This window comes from Stegodyphus dumicola, chromosome 2 (genome assembly GCF_044657685.1).
Source record: "Stegodyphus dumicola isolate Sdum_Otavi_A_Nest chromosome 2, ASM4465768v1".
NCBI lineage: Eukaryota > Metazoa > Arthropoda > Arachnida > Araneae > Eresidae > Stegodyphus > Stegodyphus dumicola.
In genome coordinates, this window is record NC_140769.1 from 112,049,405 (window position 1) to 112,069,005 (window position 19,601).

Consider the following 19,601-nt stretch of genomic DNA (forward strand, 5'->3'; position numbering starts at 1 on the left):
CTTGGTCCAACGCTCCATTGTAACTAAAATGACATCCCGTCGGAAGTGGTAGATTGTTTCTGACGGATCCCCTATGAACTGATTTATGAGTAATCATTAGGGATACGCAATTTTCGTACTTACAAAGCAGATGCGAACAAATGCAAAACTTATCAATATTAGCATTTAAATGCGAAATATTGTTTCTGAACATTTTTGAAAGAAAATTGATGAAAAGATAGATATTCAAAGACAATTCGTGTAATTCGAAATCCAGAGACTCGTGACATATTGTTCGGAGTATGTCTTTCTCTCGAACACGTGCCTATCTCCCTAACCGTCCATCTCCCTTGTCAGTGAGTTTAGTTGTGTCACAAATTGTGGAATAGGAAATGTTTCTTTTGATTTCTTTTCTAAATGCATAATTGAACTAGTGATCGTAAATTTTTACGAATATTGGTCTTTGAAAAGGGAAATATAAATATTCAATAAAAAGGGAATAAGTGAGAGAAATGATTTCATAAGAAGGTTTGTACTTAAGTGACATAAGGCTAGAAAGGGGATACGTTAACAAAATATATGATTAGTGATAGTCATTTGAAGTAGAAAATTGCACCTATACGACTCCATACCGGTATAAGAGGCAGACTAAATAGCAATAGATTTTTTAGTGCTAAAAGGAGCCAAAATGGAAAAGAAAATTTTTTTGAGAATGCAATAAAGAAAATTAAAGTACATATTCCACAGCTTAAATTAGATCACCCAGATCAGATCTTGAAATTTTTCGCTGTTGCGAAACAATTCAAAGGTCAAGTTTCCAAAGCTGCTGCTGGACAGTTTTGCATATTCGTCTCTGTTGACCAAACTTGGCTTCAAGTGACTTTCTTAGCACATCTTGTACGATTTATGCAGTGACGCACATGACGTAAAGAGCCATTCTGGAATGGTTTCAATGGGTATGACAAAACATTTTTTCGCTTGCGAGATTTCGATGCCGAGCTTATCGACGTGCTACTCGTATTGAAGTAAAGGGAAATTTATATGCATAGAAAATGGACTGAGTGGTTTTGGATACTTATTTCGTACAAATATATTTAATTTAAAGCTTACTGAAACGCTTTCACATGTATTTTTATGGCTGTTATTGTAGAAATGAAAATGTCTCATTATGAATTTTTATTTTATTTTAATCTTCCCAGGAAACCATATCGGGAGGTTCCAGCAGTCTCAATAACTGGATCTCCAAACCTATGCTACACTGTAGAATCATTGTGGGAAAGACCAGATGAAGAACCAAAAGTCTATCCAAATACGTTCAGTAAGAAAATATCGTTATTACAGTTTCATTTATATTCATATAATATTATCTCGGACATAACATTATCTAGATCACATAGCATTATCTGGAAAATCAAGCTACTAATTGACAGTGATTACTACTAATTGACAGTTATTATAATTATTGATTATAGATTATTAGAATTACGGTTTAGAGATTAATTACCGATTTAGACAATAATCGATTAGTAGCAAATGTAAAATGGATATCCAATCTGAATTAACAATATTCTGCCATTTAATTCCACAGCACTTTCAAATGGGTGTCCATGATATTTTAGTCTCGGCACTTCGATCCCGCTATTTCGACCCCCGTGTTTCGGTACCGCAACCTAAAGTGATGGTGAACCTTTTGAGTTTGGCGGTTGAAAATTTTGTTGTTTTGGTTGCTTATGCTCACTTGTCTTACAAAGTCAGCCCAAGACCACGGCACTCCTCCTGGCAAGGAATGCTAGAATACGCCAGTTGTTCGCAACAGTCTTGAGCACCATTTAGGTGACAGTTCCATGTAGCTCAATTCGGCCCCCAATTTTGATGAAAGCACACGGGGGGATGGGTGTGAAGGTCTCCCACCCCTCTCGCCTTCCACCAAACCACACGAGAGGACATTCGGCTCGCTGCATATTTAGAGAGCCGCCATGACGCACCGACTCTATACATTTACAAACATCCATACCTTGTCCGAGATTCAAACCCAGGCCCTTCGGCATGGCAGTCAGCGACGCTAACCACTATACCGGTTGGGCGGCTCTTCAAAATTGTGGAAAACCCTAGCTTAACTCTAGTGCCGTGTCACATACAGAAAATCATCCGTTTGCTAACCGTGCCAATCAGTCTGCCAAGAATGTCAAGAATGGCGGTAAATAGATAAACCTCCTCAAAGACAAAGCCTGAACGGGTAATCCGGATCCTGTCACTTTTGTGGAAGGTGACCTGGAGCTTCACCAGCCCAAATCTGGGAGGCTGGTGAGACTATAGGGCAGATGATGCGAATACATAGCCTCTCATTGCTCTAGCGCGGACACAGGCCTCTTCGTGGCGCCACTACGTAACCAAGCTGTGTTTCCTCTAACCCAACCTGGGCTAACTATGTTCGAGCGAGGTAAGGCTGCTGTAGACACTGTCACTTTCCCTTTTTATTGGTCGGGGCAAGACACTAGTCATGACATTTCTGGTGTTCACGGGTTTAGGGAGTGGGCCCTGGGTTCGCCCTTTAGGTTTCATAATGGTGGCTTGTCGTTTTAATGACGCTATAGCCGTTTCTTCTCGCATTTAGGATTTGCTATATCGGGGCTAACTTAATTTAATATTTATTTATTAATTAAAATAATTATTGAATATGAGTGCTACTAATAAAAGAAAAATAGACCTCGAAAATCGAGAATTTCAAGATCGCTAGGAGATAGATTATTTATTTATTCTGAACAAGAATGGTAAACCACAGTGTCTGGAATGTTTACGAATCATAGCTGTGTGTAAAGAATATAACTTGAAGCGCGATTATCTTTCCATGCATGAAAAAAAGTAACATTCGTACACACGAGACATGAAAATACCACTAGTAAAAACATTGAAAAAGCAATCACATTTTCTTCGGAAACTGCACCTACAGTCAGTTATGCAATGGCAGGTCCCCTGGGATGCAGAGGATACTGGCCGCAGAGCGCATTATCACCTGGGCTATGTTGATGAGACAGACTCGTCTTCTTGCCAATTCACAATTGGTAAGATATGTCACAGGTCACGGGCCTTTTCCCGTATATTTTTCCCGCTTTAACATCACATCAACTGATCAATGTGTTTGTGGCCAGGCAGGTACGCCTGAGCATTATGTATCCTCTTGTGAACTTACACGAGAACTGCATATCCCTTTTCCTGCTCAATATCAGCAGGCTTTTAGTAAGTTTTTAATCAAACAACAACATCTTGTTCGGAAACTGACTGCCATCATGTCAAAACTTATGCATCTTGGTACCGACTTATGTCAACCTGTCTAATTACTTGCTGTTCCTACACCTTCTATATTATATGTCAAATTGTTTCATTTACTGCATTTATCAATTAATTTAGCTGTATTGTTACCATATGCTTTGCATTTTGAATTAGTATGTTGTCATTTATTGTTTAGTGTTGTTTCAATACTGTTAGTAATACGAATTATGCTGCACTATGTAACACAATTTATCTGTGATTTCTATTACTTGCACATATTATTTACTGCATACTGAATTTGCAGTTTCTTCTGCATTGCATTTGTACTCATATTTATATCATTTGTATTAGTTAAGTACTGGTTCATCATAAATGCATCTGTTCTGTACTGAATTTGTGTTGCATTCATATTTAACAGCATACTATAATTTTTGTGTTGCATTCATATTTGTGTTGCATTTATCTTCAATAATTTGTGTTGCATTTATTTTCAATAATTTGTGTTGCATTTATCTTCAATAATTAGTGTTGCATTTATATTTAATAGCATATTATAATAGCATATTTATTAGCATATAGAATTATATTGCACTCATATTCAAATATTGCATTTGTACTCATATTTATATCATCCGTATTAGTTAAGTAATGGTTCATAATATATGCATCTGTTCTGTACTGAATTTGTGTTGCATTCATATTTAATAGTATTTGTATTTCTTATGTGCTGATTTATATAGATTGCATTGTTACATACTGAATTAGTAATGCATTTGCCGTGTCCTGCCCTTATCCTCATATGATATTCTTCATTTTTATAATGTGCTGATTCATCCTGATTGCATATATTATGCACTGACTTTGTATTGTCTATTATATACTGAATCTGTATATATTTCTATTCACAGTATTTGTTATATGCTGAATTCTATTGATCACATTGTTATATACTGTATTTGTACTGCATTTGTAGTGTACTACCCTTATCTTTCTATTTATATTATTCATACTAGATATGTGCTGATTCATTTTGGTTGCATTTATTACATACTGAATTGTATTACCTCTCATATACTAAATTTGTATCGCATCTGCGATGAATTTACATTACCTGTTATATTTTGCATTTATATGAGTTCATCTTGATTAGATTAATTATGCACTGAATTTGTATCACTTATTATATTTGTATTACTTGTTCTATACTGAATTTATAATGCATTTGTATTTATTTTATTCGTATTTGTTCTGTGCTGTTTTATCTTGATTGCATTTCTACAGCATTGAATTTGATTTACCTGTTATCTATTGAATATTGTCATTTGTAGTGTACTATTTATATTATTCGTATTGGTTAAGTGCTGATCCATTCTGATTCTATTTATTACGCATTGACTTTGTATTACCTGATTTATACTGACTTTTTATATTATTTATTTTTGTATTGTATCGGTTATGCGCTGATTAATATTAAGTGCATTCTCATATACTGAATTGTTCTATACTGAATTGGTAACGCATTTATAGTGTACTGCCCTTATACTTACTCATATTTCTATTACTCACATGCACTCATATCTTTGATTTGTATTTGTTATGTACCCATGCCATTACTTTATCCTCCCTAATGTACTCTGGCCTATTTAATATATTTAATTTTAATTCAGATTTAGTATTATTGTGATGTCATTAACCAGTAATAGGCCTATTCTGTCTTATAGTGATGCCCTTAACTTATAACACGCCTTCTGTGTTCTGTCTCATTTTCCTGTAACTTGCTTTATCTTGTAATCTTGTAATCTTTACCGCTTATTGTTAAATTTGTACAATCCTTGATATATTATTAATGTACTTAATTGTATCTCTCTATGCCCTTGTTTGGCCATGTAAATATTTCTTTTATAAATCTGACGCCTGGGCGACGGGGTGTGGGTCCCCTATGGGCCTTTGGTTCGTTGAACTGCCCTGGGTGGATCCGGCGTTGGGCTTGGTCTCTCTGTGCGCGGCTCTCATGTGGCCTCTTTGGCTGCTCTAGATCTTGGGGGACGCGGTGCTGAACTGATTCACCCTATGGTAAAGGTACAGTGCTCGCGTCTTCCGTCAATGGAATGGAATGGATCATCAAACGATTTATTTTAATCAAGAACCAAAATTTCAAGAAGCATCTGTAGCCGCATCGTTTGAAGTTTGTTTAGAAATAGTAAAGGCAAAGAAGCCATTTTTGGATGGAGAATTCATTAAAAAAATGTGCCATAAAAATGGCTCAAGCATTTAATGACAACGAAATGGTAAGAAAATTTCAAACAGTATCACTTTCTCACCAGACTGTAAGCCGACGTGTAAACGAGATTAGCATGCATGTCACTAATAAATCAGAAAACTTAATCAATAGTTGATGCTATTTTTTGGTAGCATTGGATGAAAGCACAGATATTACCGATTCAAGTCAAATGCTTATCTTTATAAGAATTGTAAATGAAAACTATAATTATTCAGAAGAACTTACAAAATTACAATCATTACACGGAAGAACAAAAGGTGAAGATATTTACAAACAGTTAAAATGTTCAGTAGAGCAGTATGGCGGATTTGACAAGTGCACTGCTATTGTAACCGACGGTGCTAGAGCTATGACGAGCAAAAATATTGGGCTCGCGGGACTTTTGCAAAATGAAGGCATAACATATCGTATGTTACACTGTATTATTCATCAGGAGGCATTATGTGGTTTATTCCTAGAACTAAAAGACGTAATGGACAAGGTTTGTAAAATTACTAATTTAATTCGCGGCGGAAATCGTTCTCTTACATACCGAAAATTTAAAACATTTTTGAATAAATTGGAAACTGAGTATGGAGATCTGCGTTTACATAGTAACATTCGTTGGTTAAATGCTGGAAAGTGCTTGAGGAGATTCTTTACACTTCGAAAAGAAGTTCATCTTTTTCTCACAGAAATTGCCGTCAATGAAAATTTGATAGCAAATTTAGTTGATAAAAATTTTATTTATTCACTTGCTTCCTAACGAATATTAAAAATTATTTAAATATTTTGAATAAATCCTTGCAAGGACAAGACCAAAATGTGTGTTGCCTTTATAAATATATTATTGGATTTAGAAACAAATTAAAATTGTTAAGGTTTAATTTAGAGCAAAATAATTTATTTCATTTTGAATCTTGGAAAGAGATCTATGAAGAAATGAAGGAATGTAATTTAGAAGCGAATTTAAAAATATTTCTGCCAAAATTGGATATGCTAATTACAGATTTCAATGAAAGATTTTTCTCAATTTCATGATCTTAAACCGTCTATTGATTTATTTTGTGATCCAATTAATACTGATATCAACTCCGTTGATCTTAAATATCAAATAGAGTTATGCGACCTGCAGGCTGAACCCATTTTTTATATCTCGTGGAGTAACTGGAATAGAAATATTCAAATTTTTAGATAAAGAGAAATATCCAAAATTGAGAGATTTTGGACTTCAAATTGTATCAATGTTCGGAAGTACATATATCTGCAAGCGTGCATACTCCGATGTGAAAAATATAAAGTCAAAATATAGAAACAGTTTGAAAGATTCCACTCTTGAAGATATAATTAGACTTGGCACAACAAATATTGACGTGGACATAAAAGATATTGCTGCTAAACAATCACGGCCGCAATGTTCTCATTAATATATTACGAATATTTCAAAATTTTCCTTTTAGTATAAATAAAATATTTTTAATTAACATAAACTGACTTTTCATTTATCAACCTTCTTGGTCCCCGAAATGTTTGGTGAAGGAAATATGGCCCGCGGGCTATAATAAGTTGGATAGCGCTGTGCTATATCATTAGGTGATTCCTCGAATCTAGCGAACAGATTGTGATATCGTCATTTGGTGAAGAATCTTACATGCCCATTGGGAACGCGGATCCTTCTTTTATTACGTTGAATGAGCCTCATTTCATGCGTTCGCCATATTTAAGTTGATCGGCTACCTACAGCCGATCTTGTGAGGTTGTCAAATGGTGGCTCGTCATTTTAGTGACACGAAGGCCCCCACGGTTATGATGAATAATCTTCATGGTTAGTGTGTTTTTATACCGTGGTTCTTTCTGGCAGAGCTCTGCTTTACATCTTTCCTGAGATTTTTATGTAATTATGTTACATTTATCACTAAAATGTCGCATAAGCCGCCATTTGGCATGCGTTGGACTTTTGTCCGTCTCTACGGCCCCTACAAGGCCTGCCCCTTTTCTAATTCGTACGGTGTCATTTCGAGTCAGTGGCATAACTATATACTCGGCCACGGTTTCTCCGAGTCCCCGGCCTCGCGGCTGCGCACTCGAGACGGTAGTAGTACGTTCTTCCTAGTCTGCACCGCAATTCCCTAATAAACAAGTAATTTTGCACAATGGGGATGTAGTAATAGTTCTGGTTGCCAAAAATGCCCTCGAATGCATCCGAGGTAAGCGCAGCACAATGTTGACAGTGACTAGGTGGTCATAAAAGACAAAACTTTTATATTATGCAATGTTTTGACTCTGTCGAGGACTCTGGAAATGCGTAATGCGTATCACCCAAAATGGGTTTATATGTCACTTACGTCTCATGTGTTATACGTTCACCATCGCTGATCTAAACGCTTATACCCGCTTTTCCACTTTTCCAGTGCTGTATTTCAGGTATTTCAAAGTGATGTATTTCTGGTACAGTGAGAGAAATCTAAGCCCCACGCATGGCACATCACCACGTGCTATATTAGTGATAAGCTTATGAAACCCGAACCCGAAGTTACTGCAGCAGTGAAAATGCATCCATATCTCATTTTTCTTATCGTAAAGTATGTAGTAATATCTTGAAAAAAATGAGCAAAATATTGTTCAGCAGATCTCAAGTGTCATTTTGAATAATATACATGAAAATCTGCCTTTCGCTATGAAAGGAAAGTTACGGAATTATGTAAAAATAAAAAATTCGCGAAAATCGTATAGAAGTTGCCTCATTTCCTCAACCAGAAAGTATTATAGATTTCGTTATGCCTCAGTTTTACACCAGGGATACTAATGGTGTTTTGTCAATGAGCGGATTTTGTTATATGATTCCAGGTAGGACGTTGCGAAAAGATTTTTAATGTTTGGCAGTGAATGTTATGAAAGAATAGAACGAAATGGATTTGTTTTACCAATATTGTAGGGCATAGAGTATACAGCATTAGGAAAACAAGCAAAAGAAAAGCGCAGAAAGTCAAATTATTTATTACTATAACGCAAATATTGCCCCACTTTTCAGTAGTTTTTCTTCTACTGATGCCAACCAACGGATAGAGCCGTAAAGTCGCAGAAAATTCGTAGTTCTGTGCGGGGTTCAAATCCCGGCGAATGTGCTGGCTGCATGGGCGTATTCGCGGTTTTCGCCATGTGTAACGTGGATACGAGCCAGTTACCCTTAGAAAGTCCTTTTATGAAGGCATCTCTTCTCTTAGAGAGATAGCTCTTGTGTACTTTACCATAATCAAAGAAACCAAATGAAACTGTCTGCTGAATTTGGAAACTTCAGGATTCCAGTTGGTCAAAATTTCCCAGATGCTATCGTTAAGTGAAATATATACATATAAAAAATTCAAAAAGCACGTTAAGGGAATATCATAACAATACCAATACTGCTTATTTGCTTCTGAAATTACAGCAGTAGCCTTCATCCCAATTGATCGACTAAAAGATGGTTTTCCACTACTATGGACCCTTCTAAATTGCAATAGATCTCTTCATATTGATATGCCTTACCACCCATGATAACTTCTTTTACTGCCATTTTTTACGAACAATAATTGCTTTCCACCTCATATCTACCTACTATACTTTCCCATGCTATGTTTAACAATCGAATAAAGATTATGCTGATACATTGGGATAGTGGTCTGACCCAGGAGCCCGAATACATGAACATAGTTCAACGAGGCAAGATGGTTTGAAATCGCTAAGAGAAGATTCACCAGAAACGGTTACATTCTTTGAACTAATTTGAAGTATTATTAAGTATTATTCATTATTAAGTATTATCATTATTAAGTAAAAACCCCAATGCAAAAGAAGTAAAACGCCGCAGATTCCAGCTCTGGGCGGGAACTTTAAACGGCGAGTCTCGGATGAACAATTATGCGAAGGCTATTTATTGTAGAATGCAAAACAAACTCAGTCTGAATCATCTAACGATCTGAAAATTTATAGAATGAATAAAAAATTTAAAGTAACCGTGATAAATTATATGAAACATTTACGTGAAAAACAACGATTAAAAAACGCAAAACATTTGAGATTTCCGGGGCAAGAGGAGCAGCCATGCACTAAATGAATACCTGGGAGGAATTGCAGAGCATTTTCTTATGGACGACATAAAGACTGCTTTATTTTATTTTAAAATATAAATTGATACATTTCTTTATATTGTATGAAACGATTTGATTGTATGCAGTTACTCATAATTACATCAAATGGTACATCATTTGGTATAATTATAGTATATATTAAGCAAGCAGTGCAAGAAAGAGAAAAGGATTACAGTTCTATCTCTACGTGGTGCAACTTGGAAACTGTTTTCAAACATTAACAACTTTAAAAAGTAGACATGCTTGTACCAATTGGCCAAATGCTAGCTACTAAAGGGACTATTTATCTCAAGAGCTGAGTGAGCCGTGTAGGTAACAGAAAAGGAATTTAATATTGAAGTAATTCGGTCCTTTTCCTTGAATTGCAGTTGATAGTACGAAAAAAAAAGTAAAACTGTTGCAAGAAATAATTTTCGTGCAGTCATCATGTCAAAATTTGACTGGATGTCTTAAATGTTAAAATTTCGAGTTCTTCAAATTTCATTGATAGCCCCTGAACTACTGATTAGTATATGCTACAGATTATTTTTATTAACAAATATCATACAAATAGCCCTTAATATAGGTTTAGCGACTACGTTTGTTTGTAGATAAAAATCCATCATTCTTTTTTCAAATAAATTTTGATTACATTTATATTTTCTTGCATGATGTATCTACTAATCATATTTCTTGTCTGAGAATAGCTTTGGTTATTTTACTTTCAGTTTACAGTCAAATGAAAATTAGCATAACTCAGCCACTAAGAAGCAGATTTCTGCCGTATGTGTGGCTGGTCGAATCTCACGTAGTTGCTCTTGCAAGAAAAGCTATTGGACTTCCCGATGGCAACTCCATGAAGCTTTCAAAGATGATATGCACGTGGAAAGTGAGACATTTCCACCACTCTCCTAACCTGAAGAACAGGGCATCTAAAGCGGTGCATGCGCTTGCATTCGTGCATTAGCTAAAGATTTATAGCCGTAGATTCGTATATTGGAAAATGTAATGTATAATGTAATGAGACATTCTACTGCCAAAGGATTTTCGTACTCAATCATAGAACTGCATATGCGATTCACATATATCACTCCGACATGGTAATATGGTATAGGAGAAAGAAAGACTACGAGCAAAATTATCGCATGCTGCACCAGATTGGTAATAACAACATTAGGCACATGCAAGAACATTCCTTTCGTCATATATAGTAGAGTTTATATTCTTAAAAGAAGAGGTGTTTGACGTAGCAGAGAAAATATGTGCCGGATTTAAAACTGGGATAGCTGCTTCTTCTGCCCACTTCTTTAAAATGCCAGTAGTGAATTTCGAGTCGCATGTTACCTGCCTTCTAGAAGTTCATGCACGTATGCTGACAAATCCAATCCACTTTGTATTCCGTTGTACCACCTTTCCCATGTAGGCCACGAAGCAAAGGAGCTGCATCTTTTGATAAAGAAGGAATGTGAGTTTTAGGTTTGCGTAGTCTGACAGATGCATGCCAAAAGCTGTTATCATTGGTCGTTAAGGACTGAATGCATTCAGAGCATTGTGTTTGGAAGAATTAGTCCCAAGACACCTTGACTTCATTCTGGAGGGCACGAAATTGTAATTTTAAGCCAAGACTCCTATGTCTTTGCCAAAGTCTCCGTACCTTGTTCTTTTCACGAATTTTGTTTTTAATTTTTACTTAAATTTTTACTTTTAAGTTTAAATTTAAAGTTGTCCCAGTTGGTACAGACTAGTGCAGGAGAATTTTGATCAAAAGTAGTACAGTTTGATTATTCTTCAATATTGTTAAGGTCGATGAGCTTCAATATTGTTAAGGTCAATACTTCAATATTGTTAAGGTCGATGAGCTTCAATATTGTTAAGGTCAATACTTCAATATTGTTAAGGTCGATGAGCACGGGATTGTGATTTGAGTTAAGGTCTATGAGCACGGGATTGTGATTTGAGGATAAACAACTTTCCACAGTCACATGAAAAATCAAAGGAATGTTCCGAAAAAGATCCGAATCAATAATAGAAGAGGTTCTCCGTGCATCATAACGTGTAGGGGAATCCGGCGCAATAATTTTGATTTGAGCGCACTGAGCCCATTTTAGAAGGACACGCAACAAAGGCTTTCTGAAGAAAGAGGCAGCGTTAGATTCCTGTATTCCACTTACCAACATAAAGTGATCAACATGACATTTTAAACATCTTTAACAACAGCACAGTCCCACAATCTCGCAACAAAAATGTGATGAAGCAAATCATAGACGCATGGTACACATGCTGTACACCTCAATAGATTCAAAAGGGATCTTCTGTAACTTCTTACTCGAAACCGTACATAACACAGTCCCTTTCTGAGTATATTTTTTGCAAGAAATTTGGCAAAGTAGAGTGTGTATGCTAAGAAAAAGGCAGGATCATTATGTATTTCAATGTGCCGTGACATCTAATATACACTGCAGAAAAACAAGTTGTGATCTTACAGCGCACCGATAATATATGCCAAGAATGCTGGCCCTTTGCAATAAAGTGATAAAATATTATGGTGAAACTTACAACCATGGCTCGTGAAAAATTGTGCCAAGCTTAAAACATACATCAAAATTTTTCATGCCATTCATAGAACAAAATGAATTATAAATAATAAATGAAAAATGCTAACAAATGGCTCAAACACGCACTGTAGCATGCAATCAAACCCTACGGAAGATAATGAAACGGTTCGTACACCAATACCGGCATGCATAAAAACTCCTAAAAATCTATTGCGCATATGCACTACTTATACATCTGGCGACGTCCGATATTACATCACAGTTCTTGTGGAATCATGAGCTTTTTATATCTAAATATAAAATATTTTAAGCATTTTTTATTTTTATACACTATTGTAAACTTATAATTCAATTTAAAATACATAACAGTTTGTGTTCATCAGCTTTATCTATAGTGTTTTATCTAAATTCAACTTACTTGAACTAGAGCACACTAGAACTGTAAGCTACTATATGCTAAGTTTTACTGGGTCATTAACAACAACTAAGGATGGCTTAAAATATCCTTTTAATTTTACTCAAATACATTTATATATGGCCTCACTTGCGTGTAAAAATAGCTAGCACTTAATGGCTTTAACTTAAGAACAGAAAAAGAAAAATTAAAGTTATTAAATAGTAAAAAGTTATTGTGCAGCTTCGGTTTGAATACTCAGCCGGAGCTGCACAGAGATCTTTAACACGTAGTTGGCCCTTGGCTAATATCATAGACATAGATTAGTAGGCAATTAATACGTATGGCCATAAATAGTAAGTTTTGACAAGTAGCAAACAACGTGGTCGAAAGACAGAACAGTAGAAGATCGGAGAACCTTATTTTGTAAAGTTTTCGACTTGCCGTAGTCTTTACTTCATCTATTACTTGTTCACTAGAGCTATCAGACGCAAAGTTTTAAAATCCGATTGATATGGAAGGGCCTGTACTAAAAATTAAAGAAACTTGTAAGAGTGCATGAACGTAAAATAAGTATTTTTTTCCCTAAGGGGCGGTAAATCACATATATCTTGCGACTGCAATTTGCGATTGTAATAGCATTTCACACATAAAATATCAATACAATGAATACTTGTAAAATGTAAAGAAAGTAATAACTAATATATACAAGTCGCATTTCTAATCTGCGTTCGCAATGGGGACGAACAACTTGCTCAAATCCGTGAAAATATTAACTTAAATCTTGCACTAAGTTTGCTACACTAATATAGTATAGAAATTTAAACAATGAAGAATGTAAAGTACTTACAAGTCTAAGAAAATGTACCGATAAGTTCATTTGGGCCTACTAAAGTGAGCCAGATTTCAGCTTAAATACTCGTTTCTACCTCATTTACAGAAATCATAACCTGAAAACGCATTCTGGCAGTAGATTCTAGGAGGAAATTTGGAATGTATAGGAAAGGCTTGTTCCAAAACATAAGGGTTGTTCAAATGGAAAGGTACAAAGCGTCATAACAAACAAACCGGTTGAAATTTGAATATGCCGTTTTACCATACCATAGTTCAACACCTAAGGACGCGAATGTAGTGTCCGGCGTCGTTTTGCGCATGCGTGAGCACCCACACTGACGCAAGAGAAAGCAGGCAGTTGTGTGTTCTTTCCAATTGATGCGGCAGTGCGTGTGAGGACATCATGGCATTCCCATTGCAAAATTCGACGACTGAGGAGCAGCGAGGTGTTTTCTGATTTCTAATACTGGGAGGGTTTAAACCGACCGATATTCATCGCCGAATGATGGTCGTATACGAGGAACACTGTGTATCCGACAAGTTAGTGAGAAAGTGCAGTGCCAGTTTTTGTGAAGGCCTGGAGTCTTTGAGTGATGACTCGAGAGCAGGCCACGCAAACACGGTAATCATGGCTGAACACATCCATAAAATGAACAAACCGGTCAAAAGTAATATCTCAAAGGCAAAGCTCTTCAACTCGGATTGAAGGACATAATGGAGGAGTGGCTTCTGTCACGGCTACAAGAATTCTGGGAGGAGGGAATCCTTTGGCTCGTGAGACAGTGGGATAGTTGTGTTCAAGCCTCTGGTGATTACTTGTGAATATAGTCGTTTCGCACCTTTTTCGTACCTTTTTATGAAATGACCATAGTGTCGTTTCGTACCTTTTTATTTGGACACTCCTTTTAAAAATAAACATTAGAAAAATAAAATAAGCCCTTTCTGGCATACTATGAGGATTATATGCCATTTGGTTAATCATATACGGCCTGGTTGTACTTGATGCTCTCCAACGCCGTTTATTAGTGCTAACGCATGCGCTGTCTATTAATCTAAGCAAGCAAAGCAAGCAACTTTAATTGCCATATGACAAGCATGCCGTCTTCCAGGAATACGTTTTACCTTATAAATATTAGATATAGTTCGTTTGTCAATCCATGGTTGCAAATCTTGCAAGTGCACGTTCACTTTATCTCGCTTATATTGGGGGTTGTGGGAGACTGTAAATTGTCATACATTCACCTGCTGGTTTTTTTCAGTACTTGATCAACCTTGAAAGTTTAGGCCAATTGTCCACAAGAAATTTGAGAGCTTTCCTTGTTAGGCAAGAGCACTAGTATCGAAGTATGCCATGATGGCATAAGGCTATTTTACAGGAACATTAAGATATGCTGAAATTTTCTTTTCTTAGTTTTATTATATTTCTTTTTTTTTTCTTTTCTAACTTAGCATTCTTCTGTTATATGTTTCATCATAATCTAATTTTTATCTATAAATATCAAATATCGCAATATTTCATTATGAGAAATAAATGAAATGCCTGTCAATCTTATAATAATATCCTTGATCTACTGCAGCAATACATTTAATCTAAAAATTAAAATTTTTGGAATGTCAAGTTGTTCTTTTCAAAATGAATTCAAGGGATATATTTGATTGATAATGGCCATATTTTCTTTAAAATTCTTCATGAATGAAAATTGAATACTTAAATATCTATCTCCCTTTTTACAAAATTTCAATTTCACTAGCTTATGAACTAGAATTGCGAACGGATCCTGAAGAATACGTCGTCTACACAGAACCTATTTTAATCCAGGTAGCCATTCATGATCGTCGAAGATTGGTAAATCCTTACACAGAAGGTTCCTCCTTGAAAGCTGGAATTCAGTATGATGCGTTTGTCTCTATGGTAATATTATTACTTGAAACTTCTTAAGTTAAAAAATTTACTTTGTCACTTATTTATATATTTTTACTTCAAAAATACATATTATAAATATACACTTGTGTTTCGATAATATCTTTCTTTTTAAATATATATTTTTTACTATGATACTTTTATATATTACAGTTTGACTCTTGTATATGTATGGTTCAAATAATTAATATATCTGTATTAATAACAACCGGATAATATTAATCATAACCAAATTTTGGATCTTGGATCTTCGCTTATATAAATGGTCTTCGACCTCAATTGGCATTTACAAATTGAGGTAAACAGGGTGATTCTAAATACAGGGTGACAGTATATAGGGTGATTCTAAATAGTTTTTACAAACTAAGAGGGGTGATCCAGGTGATCAATAATTACCATAGAACATAGCGTCGCTTTCCGTTCTGGGAGGCAGAAAAGAGGAATATTAGAATTCCAACTTGAAACTTTCAACAGTGTTGGGAGAGCGAATAACAAAACCAAAAGTTACTAAGGGAGCCTTTGACTCCCTTTGGTGGCCGTAATAAATAAACGTAATAAATTTGCTGCACAACATGGCGTGCCCAACAGCCATTATTACCATCCTTCGCTCGTACCTTCAAGATCGAAGTGTACAAGTAACATCAGACAGCGGCATTTATGTCAAAAATGTCTTTAGAGGATGCCCACAGGGGTCATGCCTTGGACCAACACTGTGGAATATAGTGGCAAACTCGGCATTTCGTCAGTTTGAGAGCGTAGAATACGCTCAAATCATAGCCTATGCGGACGATTTTATGCTAGTTGTGGCAGGAAGGAGTAACCTCGAAATGAGATCTCAATACTGTCTTGATCTGTTCTCCCAATGGGCCAGAGCACATAAGCTTCAGATTTCGGCAGAGAAAACTAAAGCTTTGCTCATAGGACGCAGCAGGCAGCTAAGACGCAACCCAAGCATTAAACTCCATGGGATACCGGTAAAATGTTTCCCCCAATTGAAATATCTTGGGCTATTACTCGACAACAGACTTTCTTGGATGCCACATGTCAGGAATCTTAAGACTCGAATTAGCATCCTAAGCAACAACATGAGACGCATGACTTCACATAAATGGGGTCTTCACATCTAAGCTACTAAAAATTTGGCATAGATCCATTACAGAAAGAGTAATAACTTATGGAGCAGCAATTTGGGGTGGCGAACTTACCTCTCATATGAAAAGATCCCTGCTCTCTATTCAGAGACAGCAGCTACTTCAAGTATGCAGGGCCTACCGTACCACGTCAACACTAGCCCTACAACAACTAGCAGGAATTCCTCCCCTAGATTTGATAGTAGAAAGGGAGGCAGCTATCGTAAGGGTTACCAAGCTGGGTCAAACTTCAACACTCTGGGGTCATAGTTATCACCACTCGGACTACGAGGAGCAAAACAACTGCAATAACTTTCATCCAGCAGCTTTTAATCTCTCTGACGGTATCAGTATAAACGACCAACCAATTCAGAGGTACAGTAATAACCTTTTCACAGATGGCTCCAAAACTGAGAACGGCACGGGCAGCGCCTTCTGTAGACTAGAAAATGGAGTTGTAACATTCGAGTGGAAAAGGAAATTAGGCTCGAACAACTCGGTATACCAAGCAGAGCTTCTAGCTATCAGTGCTGCAATTAGATATGCGAACACATGTCAAAAGGAGAAATTCTCCATACTCAGTGATTCGGCATCAAGTCTGGCGACTATCGCAAGTCAAAACAGCCGGAGTCCATTGGTATACAGAATTCAGAAACAGCTTCTGACGATGCCTATTTCACAAAGACCCACTTTAAAATGGGGTTCCCGCTCACACAGGGATTCAAGGCAATGAAGCCGCTGACCTACTGGCCAAGCAGGCAGCCAACTGCACGGATATATTAGAAAGACCAACTAAACTTCCTTGGTCTCATATTAAGCGAACAACTTTGACAATTCTGCTACAAAATTGGCAAAGTAGATGGACAGAGGCAGAGGTAGGACGAAGGACATTTCGCTTACTACCAAAAGTTATCATGGAAATAAAGACCCACTTAACTAGCCTAACACAGTTCTTGACAGGTCATGGACCATTCCCAGTATACCTGAACAGATTCAGACTTAGGGATACTCCTTTCAGCGAATGCGGAGAGGAAGGCGACACGGACCATTATTACTTCCATTGTGTACATACAAGAACCTGGCACTTGAAGAAACCAACGGACTGTGCCTGGGCAATGTGGACGACTAACACACTCAAAAACAGAATAGCCCTTGATAAAATAGAGAAAATCTCAGGACAGCAGAAACAACAGTGGATAATATTATAATGTTTCAAAAGTTCAGAACTTAAAGCAGATAACCAGAATAACGCTTAGTGCCTTGCAGTTAACAATATGTAAAAACTGTTATTAGTTTATAATATTCAACCTTGTTACTCTGGAGTCTTCCCCGCCGTGATGGTATATAATTCTGTTTGGTTCATGTCCGTGGTCGGAAGCCATCATAGCGGTGCACTCACTCACTCCCTCACTTACCAAAAGTTACTCAATCAGTTTGGTGAAAAACTCACAGAGAGTGCACAAAACGGATAAAACCGAAAACTTGGCGTTCGAGTGTTAATTCGAGCTCAGACTTTGACAGAAAACACTCAAATGCACATAATTGGTTCGCAAAGTCTCAACCTCGCAAACGATTGCAACAAGTTGAATATCAAGTTAATTATCTACTTAGATATCAAAGTAGATAATTAACTAAACTGGTCTAACTCTAATTAACTAAACTGGTCTAACTCTAATGAACTAAACTGGTCTTTTTCCCCTTCGCCATCTTTTATCCTGTCCTCCTGGACATACTGTGCTGCGCTCTTTCTACTTGAAGCGTTTTTCTATGGGACACGAAGTTCTAACAGCTAGAACACAGCATGAACTTTTCATGCTAATCTCGGTATACAGCGGAAGTTGGTGTTATTTGATAATATTCAGCCCTTGATTAGATATTTAACTTGTTGCAATCGTTTGCGAGGTTGAGACCTTGCGAACCAAAGATGTAACTTTAAGTATTTGCCATCAAAGTTTGAAATCGAATTAACACCCGAACGCGAAGTTTTCGGTTTTATTCGTTTTGTGCACTCTCTGAGTTTCCCACTAAACTGATTGCGCAACTTTTGGTCTCGTTCATTCGCTCTCCCAACGCTGTTGTAAGTTCAGGTTGGAATTCTAATATTCCTGTTTTCTGCCTCTCAGGATGGAAAGCGACCCTATGTTCTATGGTAATTATTGCTCGTCTGGATAAGTACTATCAACCCTCTTAATTTGCAAAAACAATTTAGAATAACCCTGTATATTTATCGTAGACTCTAAGGCAGCATATTTGTAGAAGTGAAATCCATAAAAATAAAGAACTTAGGCACAGTAGTGCTGTAGTCTCGCATAAACATTTCTTTAGTGAGGCAGTAGCACATCTTAAGCGATGGCATATTTTAATCAGCTATACATGTAAAAAATATATATATATAAAGCTACGTTTCGCAACGTAAAAGCAGTTATTTGTAGAGTACTGAACAATTATTCTTGGATATCTAAGGCTCATAATAAAAGAAAAGAAATAATTTACAAGTCCCAATATATTTAAACTCCGCCTGGAAACGAACTCCATAGTGTGTTCTGATTGGCGCAGACGAGCCAACAGGAATTTTAGTAATCACGCACAAGCGAATCATAGCACTACTAAAATCAAGTCCTTCCTTGATAAGCATTACACAAAACACTGTCCAAAACTCTAATTAACTAAAAATAAAGAAAATAAATAAAATATGTACAGTCAAAATGATTACCACTGTGAAATGCGAAAAATCATTCTTGGACGCTTGCGTTGCTGAATGACTCTGCAGTCATAACCTCCGCCATTCTTGACTGGGCTATCAGGGTGTTTATCGCATTTTATGAAGAAGTTGCCTGTTAGCTTTAATATCTCACAGTCTAAAGGCTTTAAAGTTTCTCACCTTCTTCACGCATCTGTTTCATCATGGCGTCTTTAGTTTCAAGTGAGTAGTCTTTTGAATGTCAAAGCTATGTTCGGTGATTGTAATAATCTGAAGAGGAGCAGTATCTATGAGGAAGGATTGCCAGCTGGCGGCGCTGTTCGCAGCTGCTGTACCATTGAGCAGAGAGAGCTCTCTGGTGAGAGACCATCACTGTCCGCGTCCATGACAAGCATATCGGCCTATGTACACAGTTGATGCTTTGAATCTTGAATTTTGGTTAGCAATTTAA

The 19,601-nt window shown here is 36.6% G+C and overlaps 1 protein-coding gene across 1 annotated transcript in view; it reads left to right on the plus strand.

Moving 5' to 3' along the window:
* LOC146998546 (uncharacterized) overlaps window positions 1-19,601 on the plus strand; it is a 124,117-nt gene that overhangs the window by 30,293 nt on the left and 74,223 nt on the right. Inside the window, exons 4-5 of the mRNA XM_085810215.1 lie at window positions 1,179-1,297; window positions 15,150-15,310. Coding sequence (XP_085666341.1) covers window positions 1,179-1,297; window positions 15,150-15,310 — 280 coding nt within the window. The remainder of the gene's footprint in view (window positions 1-1,178; window positions 1,298-15,149; window positions 15,311-19,601) is intronic.